Source organism: Citrus clementina, unplaced genomic scaffold (genome assembly GCF_000493195.1).
Source record: "Citrus clementina cultivar Clemenules unplaced genomic scaffold, Citrus_clementina_v1.0 scaffold_1, whole genome shotgun sequence".
NCBI classification, from domain to species: domain Eukaryota; kingdom Viridiplantae; phylum Streptophyta; class Magnoliopsida; order Sapindales; family Rutaceae; genus Citrus; species Citrus x clementina.
The window spans coordinates 17,879,062-17,894,557 of record NW_006263303.1 but is presented as its reverse complement, the minus strand read 5'-3'; the positions used below and the strand labels follow the sequence as shown (position 1 = coordinate 17,894,557).

The following is a 15,496-nucleotide window of genomic DNA, read 5'->3' as shown; positions in this document are numbered from 1 at the left end:
CCAGAAAAGAAAAAAATGAAAATGTATTACAATTGCATGTCCTATAGAACCATGAAAAAAAATCAATCAGTTCTTGGACAAGGTAATGAGTAAATATATTATCTGTTTAACTATAAAGATCATTAATAAAACTGATTTCGGGAAGAAAAAGTCTGGCCGAAACTCCAAGAAGAAGGCACAACATTGAAGAACAATTGGGTTCTTCCATCAACCAAAGTGAGCTTAAAAGACAATCTTTGGATTCGAAGGTCGACGCTGCTGGACCAATTAGCTCCCCAGTTTCTTTGCATGGCTATCCATGTCTTTGTCCTTGACCCTCTAACCCATGCACCCTTCAGGTCCCCGCTTCCCCCCACGTTTGAGAACATCACCATGTTGAAATTTGACTGCCCCTTCAATGTGAAATGCACTCCCCCTCTCCTCTTGCACGCCACCCTACGCAATATGCATAAGCTATTACTTTCGTGATTACTAATAATGAATGATGTGCGTCACATTTTAAAATGCGAATTTGATATTAGCTATAACATATAACGTATATTCTATGGTTACCTTTTATAGAGTATGGGAACAATGCCTTCGTTGCCTTGTCGTGCAATTCGGAAGAATGCGGGCATGGACATGTCAAAATGTTGGCGGGGAGGGTCACACCAACCCCCGTGGTTATTCGGAGGGCAGAAGTTGGTGGCTGTCAAGGTGACCGTGGCGTGGCGCAAACACCACTTGGGGTCGGCCCTGTAGTCACACATCAACTGGTAGCAAGCGCCGCAGGCTTGGCCGCCCCGGAAAAGAACACCACTCACGGCGGCTGTGTTCACTCCGAATCCAGCGTGGATTGTGTTATCATACCCACAAGCTCCTCCTAATAATATTTACATAAATTGTTTATAATAAATTGATGTGCACCTTCCATGTGATCACACAAAGTACGTATAGAATTTTTCATAAATCTAAACTTAATTAATTGATATAGAATTATCAATCCAAATATTTACATAAATTTAAACTATATATATATATATATATATAATCCCTCTTTGGTGTGAGTCTCTCATTTTCCTCATGCGAGTACACTTTTAAGCCGTGCGGTTTTATAGAATCATATTCTAATACTATTAAACTGCACGATTTTATAATGTATTAAAAAAATAATTCTATTAAACCCCACAGTTTAACAGTATCTCCACATTAAAAAAAATGAGGGTGCCGTACTTGAAAATAATTATATATATATATATATATATATAAATTTTGCACCATTTAATAATAACGAAAGTAACAATACAAAAGCATAACTAGTTTGTGGATGCAAATAATTAATTAGAATATTTACCAAGAGTGGAGGGGCTTTGATCAGCACCATAGTAAGTAGCATGAGCATTAAGCCAGCGGTTAACCTGGCCATTGATGCCCACAAAACCCATACTCAAAATCAAGAAAAAGTGCCAAAATCGAGGAGGAACAACGGCAACAACTGGACCCATATATCTGTTTTTCTCAGGAAACAAACACATTACCAAACTGATCAAAGCTTAAGAGTTATCTTGTAAAGAGATATCTTAGCTAGCTAGTTAGACAAACGAATAAATTCAGCATGGAAAAGCGTCTGTTATATAGACTTTCGTGACGCGGTTGTCGGTGATTGCATGTTAGACATTAGAATGATTTTTCCAAAAGAGGATTAAGAGATTCGTGTGTGAATATACATATGCATGGCGGATTTAATTTGTCAAAATAGGAAATACAATTTTGGTAGCTAGCTAACCAATCAGGAGCTGGCTAAGTTGGATCTGTATGTTACAGAATCTGTAACTTAGCCAGCTCCCAATTGGATATTGTATGAAGCCGCGTTTTTTTCACGTCCTATAAAGTACGGAAAAATGAGTAAGGTTAGGGATAACAGTTGAGACAGTGAGAGCACTAATGCATGTGCATGTGATGCGTAGTGTTTTATTTATTCGTTGCTTTTAAGTCTTTTGTGTCGGTGATTAGTTTCCAGGATCATTTTATGTCTTAATGCCATGAACTAGTATGATTCCGCATGTTTTGTCTGTGTTTGTTGTACAATGAGAAAATTTTAAAAAAAAAAAATTCTCTTTACAGTCGGACCCAGTGCGAGAGATGATTAGTCTAAGTTATGATATGGGCTTAAAAATACTTTCTACAGTTGAGACCCACTCAAGACTCAGAAAAAAAATAAAATAAAATAAAAATTTAACAGAATCTTAAAAAGTAGTTACATGAAATGACTTTGCTCAATGTGGAATTTAGATCGAGGTCAATTAAAACTTGAAGAGATCCGTACAATTGAAAACTAAGATTGATCTCTCCAGGTAGAGGTCTGTGAGTACATTCTTGCTTCATTATTGAAGTCAAAAGTTCGAATTTTTTAATCTGTCTTGCAAAAATAAGTTTTCTCTTCTTTTAGAAGTTATAATTTTCAATGATGAGTCACAAACTATAGTACATTGAGGTGGGTTACTTCCCATATATGCAAAAATTAAGATAAAAATTAAAAAAAAAATTCTATACGTATCTCGTTTCAATAATTTTAAACAAAAATTAGACTTACCTTTTTAAGAGTACTAATAGATTAAAACAATTGAACATACCACTTTTTTTGGAGGAATTGCTTTGACTTTGCTAATTATTGAGTTGGATTCTTTACGTGTTGTCCAGATGGTGAACGATCTAAGCACCTGTATTGAGTTGTTCTAAATCGTTCATGAGGTTCAACACTTATTGATACCAAAGATTTTTAAATAAGTAGCAGATGTATGCTTATAAAATATTACAAATTGCAGATTTTTAATATTACATGCAAAGGTATTTGTGATAAAAAAAAATTAATATGTTATAAAATATTAATGATCTTGGGAGAGGAATGTGATGCAAATTGCAGTTAAAAGGGGAGACTTATTGGTAGATAAAATTACATATCTTGGGCTCTTTCTGTTTCTTGTGGAGGAAGCAAGAGAATGTATTAACAGGCTACAAATAATTGTTCCTTGATTATATTTCAAGAAATACGAAGCTTCTTCTTCTTCTTTTTCTTCTTCTTATCATCATCATCATCATCATTATTCTGAAGAAGAAGCTTGAACAGCTATCAACTGATTTATAAACATTTTTATCGATTTCATTAAGATATAAAAATATTCCTCTAACATTAAAGGGCATGTGATGGATATATAAGAGGGCCTTAAGACCAAAGCTTAATTAATAAATTGATCAATAGAGTGTTGTGCAAATTTTATTGAACTCGCAAGTGCACGAATCTATTGTAGAATAGATTAATGGTGACGAGTGTCGATCCCACGAGGAGGTTGATTCTAATTGTATGTAGAATTAATTTTGTATGAGGGTAGTTGGATTTTTGGTGAAAGTGATTTAGATTATCCTAAAATTGGAATTGAAATGGCGAGAATAAATTGAAGAGAAATCTATTGAAATGACGTACTTGGGTATCTGGATCCGTATCAACATGTATCATAGGCTAAATATTCCTTATTAATGCCAATTAAATCATGAAGGGGAAATCCACACCTCACGAACCACACTCTAATCAATTTGGTGCTAAGGGCTTATCGTGCCAAATAATAATAACCTTGTACTAGGGAGCCGGTGAAATCAAGACAGTATCTAGACAAGATTATTATTATTTGTCGACGAGAAGTCAAAACATCCACAAAAATTAGAGGGGAAGAGAAAATAAATTTACCAAATAAAGCCCATGACACATGTTGAGACTTCACCTTCAACCCAAACTTGAAAGAAAATTAACTACTCATAATTGAACTAGGGGCAAAATGAGAATTTATTAAAATACGTAGAAAATACAAGATAGAGAAGGAATTACAGAAAATGGAGTCAAAAAATGGATTCAGAATATCCAATTGGGGGGGAGGGGGGGAGGCCCCTTTTCTATAGATACATTGAGTAAATTATAGTTATTGGATTAAAAACAGTTTGGACGCTCATGATTACGCCATGTCATCCGTCAACAGTACGCGGTTTGACCACGTGATTTGACCACGCTGTTTGACCACGTGGTTTGAACAGTGACACGGTTTGACTCGGCTTGAACAATAATGCGGTTTGGTTGAAAATAATCCTGTGTATATGCATGTACCGTACGCATAATTTTTGGTCCACTAACATGCTGCCACATCACCAATCAACAGTGCATAAGAATTTTAGTCCAACAAGATTGTGACACCTCATCAGTCAATGCCACATCATCGGTCAATGCCACGTCATCGATCCGTCTATATGAACAGTGTAGTGAACAGTAACGTAGACAGTATCGTACATGTGAATAGTACCGTACATGTGAACAGTGCCATTTTTTCTTTTATACTCCTCCTAATATTTTCGATCGTCCTAAGTTCAAAAGTGATGTCCGTTTTGCCGTCTGATCTCTCGTTCATTGTGAAATGACTATGATACCCCTAAAATATATAAAATACTTAATTATAATACAACACACATAATTAAATGACAAGAAGCTTAAATATATAAAAGTAAGGGTGTTAACAAAACTTGAAGTATAAAATGACAATTTTCTCCTTTATAAATATATATTTTCTAACATTCAACACACCCCACAATCAGCTTATTGTTAGTCCCTAGCAAATAAAGCGAAAACAAAATTCAAATCCAAAATGATTTTTTTTTAACAATCATGTTTATTCAATCAGACTAATGATAGTAAGCAAATAAAAGTATAAGCGTTATCTCCAGTCTAAAGAAACATCACACCCACATCAACTATCCACATGAATCAGCCCAGTGAACTTTGTCATAACTACTTTCAAGAATGACATGTCAAACCTCAAAATCTCACTGAAAGTAGTGACAGTCTCACAAAGAAATTAGGTAGTGTTTACTTGCTGGAGTGGGAGTGTGAAGTGTGAATTCCTCCCACTCCAGCGTTTACTTACCTTAAAAAAGGGGGGAGTGGGAGTGGGAATCCGTGGGTCCCACTCAATTTTGGAGTGGGGAGTGGGATTCTCACTCCCATGGAGGGAGGTGGGAGTAGGAATCCACTCCCCCCTCTTCCCATTTTATCCTTATAATTAAAATTAAAATAAATAAATAATATTTAATAACATAAATAAATAATATCATATTTATTAAAAATAATAATTATATCATGTTTATTTTATTAAATTTAATAAAATAAAAATAAATAAATATTATATTTAAATTAATAATATTAAACATTAATTTTAATAAATATTAATTATTTATTTAATTAATAATAATAAATATTTTATTCTAAAAAATATTAATTTTGTACTATATTATCAATAATAATATTTCATTTGTGTTGCTATTATTAATAATTTTTATTCACATAATTTAAATTTAAATTAATAAAAATTATGATTTACATAATTAAGAATATTAGTAATTATTATTAATTTATAAATATAATAAAATATTTATTTTATTTTCCAAATATATTTTTTATTAATTTTTTAATTACAAATTATAATTCTGTACATAAGGATAAAATTATAATTTAAAACAATTTACTCCCAATCCAAGACAAAGTAAACAAATAATTGGGATTCTAATTGACAATCCATACTTTCATTTAGTCTAAATAAACACCATACTCCCACTCCCACTCCACACTCCTAATCCAAGGATTCTCACTCCTCAGGATTCCCACTCCAATCCAAAAAGTAAACGCAGCATTAAACCTAATAAAAATAGTCACTCCAATGAATGGTAATTGAGAGAAAATAATAAAGAAGTGATGTCACATGCTCTCACCAAGATGAAAGAAATATGCCCTCAGCTTAGAAATAATAAGATCTCAAGTCAAATAAAAATGCTAGTAACCAAATTTATTGATTTATTATTTTTTTATGCACCACTACAATTTTTTAGCCCATATAACTAGCTTCTACTTCATACTATAGTTCCCTAAAATTAAGGACTTTTATTAGGATGTAACGTAGGTTAGGGACATGGCTAACAAAGAAGGAAAAATAAGGAAAACAAAGTGTATGTTTGAGAAAAATATAGAGATTTTTTATTTTTTATTTTTTTGGAACTTGCAAGATGGATTTCACCTATTATTTTTTTTTAACAACAATTTTTTTTTTGTTTGGCACAACTTCACTGAACAAAATAATTATTAACATTCTTCTCAAACATAAATAGGTGATGGAACTTGTAAGATATCGGGTAATACTCCAAATCGGAGTGGGTCAAGATAATAAGTTTGACAAAGAAAACACTTTTTTTTTTAAAGGGTTAACTATGGATATTTCACAAAAGGGATGGCTAGAAAGGCTCAAACGGATCAAACATGGCATTTCCATCGTCTTTTAGAGATCTAAATAATCTTCCATATCTACTAGTTAGATAGGCCTCCAAATGTAGCAACACACATTTTTTTTAATTTTACAATTTTTTTTTAGGGTTAACTCAAAAGAAATCTAGAGATCGTGTATAAAATAATAAACTGCTAAGTTGTATAAAGAATGAGCAAACGAGTTACTCTCCAAGAAAAATAATAGGCTCAAAAACTCACTTGGTACTTATGATGACATGTTCATTCCTTCAAGCAACTCATATTTGTCTCCGACATCAACATGTAGAGTAGCAAACATAACGTAACATCACTTAAGACCAAAGATAATACAAATACTAAAATTTGAAATTCATCATGTCATCCAATGTTAAAACAAATCACACAATTTTTTTTTAAAACAATATTTTACCTTCCAACCTATTCTAAACATGAAAGGAAAATATGCATGCAGAAATATGAAAATAATGCAGAAAAACTAATTAGAAAAGTTACACTTAGAATGATAGAAAAAGAATTTTTTTTTTTTTAACTAAGAAGATGCATTTCTAGAGGCACTACACTCCATATTCAGCTATCTTCGACTCAAAAAATTTGAAAGTGTATATTTATAAAGGAGAAATTATAAAGAAAAAAATGATTGTAAAAAAAATTAATAAAGAAAAAGAAAATATCTGAATTTTTTTTTTGTTTTTTTTTTAACGAAGAAGATGTGTTTCTAGAGTAACTATACTCCATATTCAATCATCTTCAACATAAAAAGCTAGTAACAGTTAGTTTCTATAACAAAAAATTAGTAAAAATTTAAACAAGATTCCACAATTGTCGACTATTCCTTACCCCCAACCAGAACGAAACATTGTCCTCAATGTTTTAAAGGAAAAAAGTAGAGTTTAGAAGACATCACCTGGGTGGTGCAACACAGAAGAAAATATTTACAGGCAGAGAGTTAAATCTAATTTGTACTTCTTACTGTGGCTACTGTTACCGTTATTATTTGGATGCTCCAACACCAAGGTCTAGGGGTCTGGATCCGGTTTATAAGCTTGTAACAGATCAAGTAGCTCATTAGCAGTGTGAGCACAAATAAAAAGCTTTTTTGCTGTGGAAGGAATGAAATAGTTTTTTATTGCATGATTAAGAAATGTGATAAAGCCATCATAAAAATTATTGACATTTAACAAACCGATGGGTTTCTGGTGAATATGCAGATGGGCCCAAGATGCTAGTGGGATAAATGCCTCTAGTGTTGCAAAATCTCCTGGAAGAAGAATAAAAGTATCAGTATGATTAAGCATTTCAGTTATTCTTTCTTGCATACCTGAGACGACTAACTCTTCTCCAGTCGGTGGGTTGGAATGATGCCTAACACTTGACTTCCTTTGACAAAAACAGCTTCTGAGACCAATTTTAATAATCCTCGGTTACCTCCTCCATACACCAAGTGTAATTTTCTCTCTACTATGCTTCAACCAAGATCTATGACTGCCTCAACGAACTCTTTATATTTGCAATAGTTAAATCCAGAAAGCACACAAATGTTCTTGAATTGTCTATTGGGAGTAGCTGCCATTAGAATATTTCTCAAAAATAATTTGTGAGTGCTTAACAAAAAGTCATATTTAAGAATCTTGGTGACAGTGAAAGAGCATTCACTGGGATATGTGCAAGGAACGATTCTCAAGTTATCTTAACAATTCGTGAGCGATTCTCTTTCTGGAATAATGACCATAACTGGAGAATCGCTCCTTGCACATATCTACTGGGATGCGTTTCAAGAGACAAAAGGATATCATCCAATAACTCCTTATTCAAGCCATCCCTAATGAATTGAATCTTATCTTTCCTATTATTAGACACCATTCCTAAAGAACATTTGTTTTTATTGTATCTCATTCTGGCACATTTATGACAATTAACAAAAATTCTTCGAGCTCTTCGTTTTCTTGCATACTTTCCCCTACCATAACCAGGCATGTATGCAATAAATTTTGGAGATAACTCACCTGTCAATCATACTTTAACCTCGATTAACCAACGGATGTCAGCAGGTATGTTATTCCTCATGAGCAATCGCATACGTTCGGACCGAGTTTTATAGATTGTAAGGAGGGCATTCTAAGGAAGTGAAGGGAATCGATTGTGAAGCTTTGCCAGAATCTCATTTTGTCCATACCTTCGCCCCAGAATATTAGTTATTATGGGAAACTGAAGTAACCGACTTGATTGTCACGGAGTACCATTATCCGCCACTTCACCGGGGTAACAAACTAAAGCACACAAATAGAAAAATAAATTAAAACACACAAAGAAAATTAAAATCGTCCTCTTATTGAATTTACCTCAAGCTCCAACTGGATGTTGTAGACACTTCTCTCAATGTCTGTGAGTTGGCTTTCTAAATCCTCAACATAGAATACTAACTCTAGTGGTTGCAGAGCCCAAATACGATGTGTTTTACAAAATCGAATCTGTCTTTTGAGATGAGATTTTTCACGTTGAAGTGGTTTAAAAATGTTCAGGAGGAACTGTTTAGCTATGGTACTCATGATTAACAATGATAAGAGAAAATTTAATGGTTAAACAAACACACTTATGCAAAAATAATTTCAATTAGCAAAAGAATAATAAAAAGAAAGAAAGAAAGAAAAATCAAATCACCGAAAAGAAAGAAAAAAAAACTCAATTCAAATATGGTGGGTCACTCAAATTTATTTCGGTATCTTCTCTATGTGGTTGGTACTCTAGATATGGCTTTAATATTTGACCATTAACTTTAAATGTGATACCGTTCTTTGGGTCCTTAATTTCAATTACCCCATGTGGAAAAACAGTATGAACAATAAAGGAGCCAGGCCAACGAGAGCGTAACTTACCTGGGAATAGGTGCAAGCGAGAATTGAATAAAAGCACTTTCTGACTTAGAGTGAAAGATTTTCTCATAATTTGCTTGTCATAGAAGACTTTCATTCGCTGTTTATAAATTTTGGCATTTTCGTATGCATCATTGCGAATTTCTTCAAGTTCTGCCAGTTGTAATTTTCTTTCTGAGCTAGCTTGCTGCATGTCAAATTTGAATTTCTTGATGGCCCAATATGCACGATGCTCGAGTTCCATAAGTAGGTGGCAGGCTTTTCCATACACTAGCATGTAGGGTGACATCCCAATCGGGGTCTTGAAAGTCGTTCTATATGCCCATAATGCATCATCAAGTCTTAATAACCAATCTTTTTTGTATGGCATCACCATCTTTTCTAATATGTGCTTTATTTCTCGATTGGAGATCTCAACTTGGCCACTGGTTTGCGGATGATATGGGATCGCCACTTTGTGAGTGATTGAATACTTTGTCAAAAGAGCTTTGAATACTTTGTTACCAAAGTGAGTACCACCATCACTGATTATCGCTCGATGGAATCCAAAGCGTGAAACAATGTTACTTTTCAAAAATCCTATCACCACCTTGTGATCATTGGTTCTACATGGAATTGCTTCTACCCATTTTGATACGTAGTTAACAGCAACCAATATGTATTGATGGCCGAAAGAATGAGGAAATGGTCCCATGAAGTCGATATCACATACATAAAAAATCTCAACCACTAAAATTAGATTTAGTGACATCATATTCCTTCATGTAATGCCCTCGTTCGTTGACACCTATCACATGAAGAACAGAAAGTATAAGCGTCTCGAAATATAGTTGACCAATGCTCTGGAAGTTGACATGTAACAAGATAATTAACGATATCAGCATACCATGGTAATACTTCCACACTCATTAATTGTTCATCTGGGAATGACTCATTCAATGTTAATAGTTCTGTAATTGTGTCAAAATAGAGACGAGAGAGATGGTCTGCCACAACATTTTCTGTGCCTTTCTTATCTTTAAATTTCAAGTCGAATTCCTGTAAAAGTAACACCCAACGAATTAGTCTAGCTTTTGCATCTTTCTTGTGAGAAGATATTTAAGAGCAGCATGATCCGTGAATATAATTATTTTGTAACCAATGAGATAAGATTGAAATTTTTCTAATGCAAACACTACTGCTAGCATTTCTTTTTCAGTAGTTGAATAGTTCAACTGTGCATCATTCAATATCATACTAGCATAATAAATAACATGGAGAGTTCATTGTGAAATGACTATGATGCCCCTAAAATACTTAATTATAATACAACACAAATAATTAAATGACAAAAAACTTAAATACATAAAAGTATAGGTGTTAATAAAACTTGAAGTGTAAAATGATAATTTTCTTCTTTATAAATATATATTTTCTAACACTCAACATGGAGCATCTTAAAGAAGAAAAATATTTGAACTTAATTTTTCAATGTGAATGTAACTGACAAATTGATTATTCTATAAATGTATATAGAAGATGTACTTGGATCCCTATCAGATTATAAATAAAATATGTTCAAAGAGCCCTATCGGTTATGATTAATAATTGCTCTTGAACATCTTTCTAAATTTTTTAAATAATAATAATAATAATAAATTTTAAAAATTTTTTACTTGTTGATATTTATGTTTAAAGAGGTGTCAGAGTAAGCATGAAAACGACGTCATTTTGGCTGTGTCTGTTCGGACACCAGTTGGGGCAAATTATCCAGTATTGTAGCACTGCTGGCATTAAAAATATCTACTCTGACATCATGATCAATAATGCAAAGAAAAGTATGCATAACTGTAAATTATCTTCTTGTTTGAAAACTAAAATGGACGTTTGGACTTTGAAGCTAACGGCCAAAAAATTATCTTCTTGTTCAATGAGACCGGCGCCGTATATAGGCCATAAGGGATAGAATAAAAAAGGCTGATACAGAAGCTCGATATAACTGAGTAACTGACAGTGATGTCGATCACCATCACCCATAGCGAACTTTGAAACTCGTCGTTTCGTCGTTTTAAGTTGTTAACAAACCCAACTTGCGTAATGCATACTAAAGAGCCTTTTTATAAAGATGGCATAAAGAGGAAAAAGGGGCAGCTGCCTTTTGCTTGCTGCGCACGTGATTCTCTCAAAATTATGCTTGATTGATTTTATGGAGAACAACTTTGACGGTAAAGGTTTATGCAAAGCTCAAATGAGAAGAGGACTCCAATTTCATAATCAAGGGATTGCTTGTTGTTTGTTTATAACCGTGGGAAAAAGAATAGAAAGTAATTATGTAATATCAGTAAGAATTGGATTTCAAATTATATATATCAAGCTTTATTAATTCGAGGCCCTCTTTCGTTCTGCACAAATAAGCATAAATCACTCAATAATTATCAAGCATCTACTACAATCTTTTCCGAATACTTACTAATAATAGGTCATGGACTAGATCAAAATCATCCTCAGAAATACAAGACAATGAATCAATATGCCTTTAAGTGTTTAACATTGGAGACAGTACATTGATGATATTTTTTAATCAATCAGCTCCAAAAATCACTGTGAAAACATTCCAAATGAAGTTGATTGAATCTGGTCAAATTTGTTATTGGGTTGGGTGGCCTTTCACGTATATAGATTATAAGTACAGTGGCTATCCCTCATATGTTTCACAGAAACAACTAGCTTAAGATATAGAATTCTATAGACATAAAGAAGAACACGGATGAAAATAGCAAGCTTCATATTACAACTGATTAATGATTATTATTTACATGCAGCAATAGAGTTTCCAACAAAAATTCTAACAGTATGCGTACATCTGTGCTGTGGTTAATCTAATCACTGGCTTTCATAGCTTTTACAACATAAAGAACTAACCCAAAAGATTAAATGATCAGAACAAAAGAAGACACAGGACTAGGCAACAGAAAAGGAACAAGGATACTCTGTTAAGAGACTTATCAAGCTCCATTTCCTGTCTTCTGATTCTAGGATTGTTACTCACCAAGAGAGACTGAGATGGATACGTAAACAAACTTGTAGTAGAACCCCCAAAGATCCTCTCTAAGGTCATCCCTCCTAGCATTCCCATCAGTGGATTAAAGAAACTAATCGTTGCCATACCACCAAGACTAGAAGACGCCAAAGCTGCATGACTACCGTAATGGTGAGGAAAGTACTGTGGATTATGAAATGCTGGTGCCTGTGATTGAAAAAAATCTGAATGTAATTGCTGAGTTTGATGCCTTGTGGAGGTGGAACTAGAAGTAACTGAAGTGTTCAAGGCAGAAGGATGTGGCCTGCTTGGTACGACCTCACCCAAATTGGGCTTCTTGGAGTCGGATGCAGAAGAGATTCCTCCACGGCCATAGAGAGGGACCAATGAAGCAACAGAGATGTTAGCCTTGCAGACCGGGCAATTCTGCTGTTGTTCATCTGCATCCAGAGAGGAAGTTTGGACATGAAGCCACTTGTAAATACACGGCCAGCAGTACAGGTGACCACAAAGGGTGACCACGGGGTCCTGGGCTGAGTCTAAGCAAATGTTACACTCAAAGAAGCTACCATCTTTTTCTGGGACATTTGTAGGTGCTGAGGTGGGACTCCATTTCTGCTTGAGTGAAGCATCTTCTTCAGTTGCATATCCTGTCTCAGGCTCAAAGAGGTTCTGTTCCATGGGTATGTGCTCTGTTACAAAAAAAGAGGTTTCCTTAGTTTTTATTTATGGAAATAGGCATATAGACTCGTCAATATAAACTAGAAAAAGTGTAGACACATGCCCAAGAAACAAAGAGATCTAACAAAATGGCTAATATGAGCAAGATCAACGAGCAAGCAGTCCACTACAAAGCCAAAATTTAAATCAAGTGATTCCATTACCTAAGCCTCTAAAACGGTGCAAAATAGTAAAAGCAAAGAGACTTAAGTCAAATTATGTAAAATCAATAATTGTAGGATATGATGATATTAGAAATGACATGACTAAGAAATGTCAATTAACTAAACAAGCACAAACAAATTTCAACTGACCTATTTAATAGATGATAAGAACAAAGAACTAGCACCCACCCACCTTCATCCCAAACAAATAAAAGTGAAAAAAGATGACAACTAAAGTCCTCACAGCATAATTCAAGATGGGTCCCTAAAACTACCGACACTCAACTTTATGCAGCACCTCTAAGAACAGAGGAGCACTTTAGCATTCAGTAAGCTGTCATATTCAGGGATATCAATTTCAAGCATGCTTCAAGCACACACAAAATTCTAAGCTTTCATTTAAGAGCAAAAAAGTTATATCAAAATTCTAATATCTAGAACAAACTAAATGGATTCTCTTTTCCCATACCATGGCTACATCATAAATATCTTGGTAACTCAGATGTCAGGCAAAATATGTACTTTTGCAGTACTTTCTTTCACACAGTGCAGGGCGAGAAAGGGTTTAACAGTAAAGAAAATTTAAATTGGAAAACTAACAAATGATTCATTGTAACCACGCAAATTATCGGAACAAGTTTTACAGCATAGCCGTATAACCTAACCCTCAACTTTAATGGAATCTCTCAAACCTGCATCCATAACAAAAATTAAACCCAAAGAAAGAAAAATTCATTCTTCTTCTCCCCACCCCCCCCCCCCCCCCAACCCAAAAGAATTCCAATCAAGACCAACACTAGGGATACAAAAGCATACAAATGAGCTTTTATTTTTACTTTCAGGAACAGATTCCTGACAAAACAAAACAAAAAAAAAGAATGGGAAAAAACACATTGAGATGTGAAAAATACCAAGATATAAAATCATTCATTTCTTTAATAAAAACATGCAAAATTCAAGTCCAAGTTCAACACATCATACGCAAACTTCAAAAAAAATTTCAGTCAAAAGATCTTTTCCAACATAATGCTCATAGAATCACAATGAATAAACAGCTAAAATTAACGATTAATTTTTAATCATTAACCTAACGCATCTCCCTCAAAGAATCAAAAAATTAATCTGGCCTAGTGATTTCAGTGGAAACTTAAGGAATGAAAACAGGAAATGTACGTGTGGATTCCAGTCACCATTTTTTTTCCTCAATCAAAATGATATGGAAATTAACAACAATATTTAAACTTCCAAATACCCTAAAAAAAGGAATCACGCCCATGAATCTTTCTGTTATCAAGCCTCAAAATTTGACAAAAAAAAATTGGGGCCACATGAACCAAATCATTGCATAATAAAAGTTAAAAATACTCCATAAGCAACATTACAAATATGGGGAAAAGGGTCATACATTCGACAACCAAATACAGAAACCAAGCACTATAAAAGCATCATCACAAAAGAAAAAGAGAGAGAGAGAGAGAGAGAGAGAGGAAAACAATACCCAGAAAGAAAAACAAAGAAACAATGACAAAGAGATAGAGAGATCATTAACTTACTGATATGCAAAGAGGGCTGAAACAAGATTGAAACAGAGATTCAGAAATAAGGAAAAAAAAACTCAAAATTGAAATAAAGATAGATAAAAAGCTAGAAGAAGATAAATGTGTATAAAAATTTATTAGATGTTTCGTTTGGTGGCGTTGGGGGATTTTGTGTCTGCACAAACAGCGGCTATATGTAATGGCTGTTGAGTTTGTATTAAAAATGGAAGTATTGTGAAAACCGCGTCTTGTATCTTGTATTTATTGGCACATCGGTGATTGGACCAGTCATTTTCCTCTCACACTTTCCAATAAAATTATGTAATTAATTAATGTGTTTCACATATGGATGATATTGCCACGTCAAACATAGAAATTGACCGCGCACACCAGCAGGGCTAAACAGTAAACAAATTTAGATTTGGCGGTGAACTGATTTTTTTTTATTAATTTTTTTAAAAAAATATCATTAACAATTATTTGGATAAGAATATAAAATGAGTAATGATACAGCCACAAATTTTTATATAAATTTATTTTATACAAATTGACGTGGCATTAATTCATTGGTTGAATGAAAATATAAATTAATAAAAATAAATTATGTGGGCCAAGTGATATTTAATTCTACCAATCTTATCATGCCACATCAATTTGTATAAAATAAGTTTGTACAAGAGTTTGTGGATGTATCATTACTCATATAAAATTAATCAAATCTTATCTTGTTATAGAAAACTAAGCGACTCAATTTTAAATTTAAATCCCTAAATGAAGACATGCTTAAAATTTAATTTATTTTTTAATGTAAATAGTTATTACTTCCTTGAAGTTAAGCATGTTATATATATATT

The 15,496-nt window shown here is 33.5% G+C and overlaps 2 protein-coding genes across 4 annotated transcripts; both read right to left on the bottom strand.

The window, feature by feature from the left end:
• Positions 1-7: 7 nt before the first annotated feature.
• On the bottom strand, positions 8-1,694 carry LOC18053662 (expansin-A12). The gene is made up of 3 exons (XM_006451834.2): positions 1,334-1,694; positions 553-862; positions 8-435 (listed from the first exon to the last, which is right to left on the bottom strand). The coding sequence occupies exons 1-3, from the start codon at positions 1,512-1,514 to the stop codon at positions 123-125; spliced, it is 804 nt and encodes a 267-aa protein (XP_006451897.2). The 5' UTR covers positions 1,515-1,694; the 3' UTR covers positions 8-122.
• Positions 1,695-11,946: 10,252 nt separating this feature from the next.
• Positions 11,947-14,879, bottom strand: LOC18053660 (E3 ubiquitin-protein ligase RMA3). 3 transcript variants are annotated; one of them, XM_024177621.1, is made up of 2 exons: positions 14,654-14,879; positions 11,947-12,912 (listed from the first exon to the last, which is right to left on the bottom strand). In XM_024177621.1, exon 2 carries the CDS (start codon positions 12,899-12,901, stop codon positions 12,119-12,121), a length of 783 nt encoding a protein of 260 aa, XP_024033389.1. In that variant the 5' UTR covers positions 12,902-12,912; positions 14,654-14,879; the 3' UTR covers positions 11,947-12,118. The 3 variants fall into 3 exon arrangements, with proteins under 3 accessions (XP_024033389.1, XP_006451894.1, XP_024033390.1); XM_006451831.2 differs by having other exon boundaries at positions 14,658-14,879; XM_024177622.1 differs by lacking the exon at positions 14,654-14,879 and adding an exon at positions 14,603-14,621.
• Positions 14,880-15,496: the final 617 nt, after the last annotated feature.

What these genes read in the sequence shown, in the direction of transcription:
- LOC18053660 (XM_024177621.1), bottom strand. Translation starts at nt 12,901, where the DNA reads ATGGAACAGAACCTCTTTGAGCCTGAGACAGGATATGCAACTGAAGAA.
- LOC18053662 (XM_006451834.2), bottom strand. Translation starts at nt 1,514, where the DNA reads ATGTGTTTGTTTCCTGAGAAAAACAGATATATGGGTCCAGTTGTTGCC. An exon ending in TCAAAGCCCCTCCACTCTTG is followed by an intron (nt 863 to 1,333) that starts GTAAATATTCTA and finishes AAATATTATTAG; the next exon opens with GAGGAGCTTGTGGGTATGAT. An exon ending in GTTCCCATACTCTATAAAAG is followed by an intron (nt 436 to 552) that starts GTAACCATAGAA and finishes CATATTGCGTAG; the next exon opens with GGTGGCGTGCAAGAGGAGAG.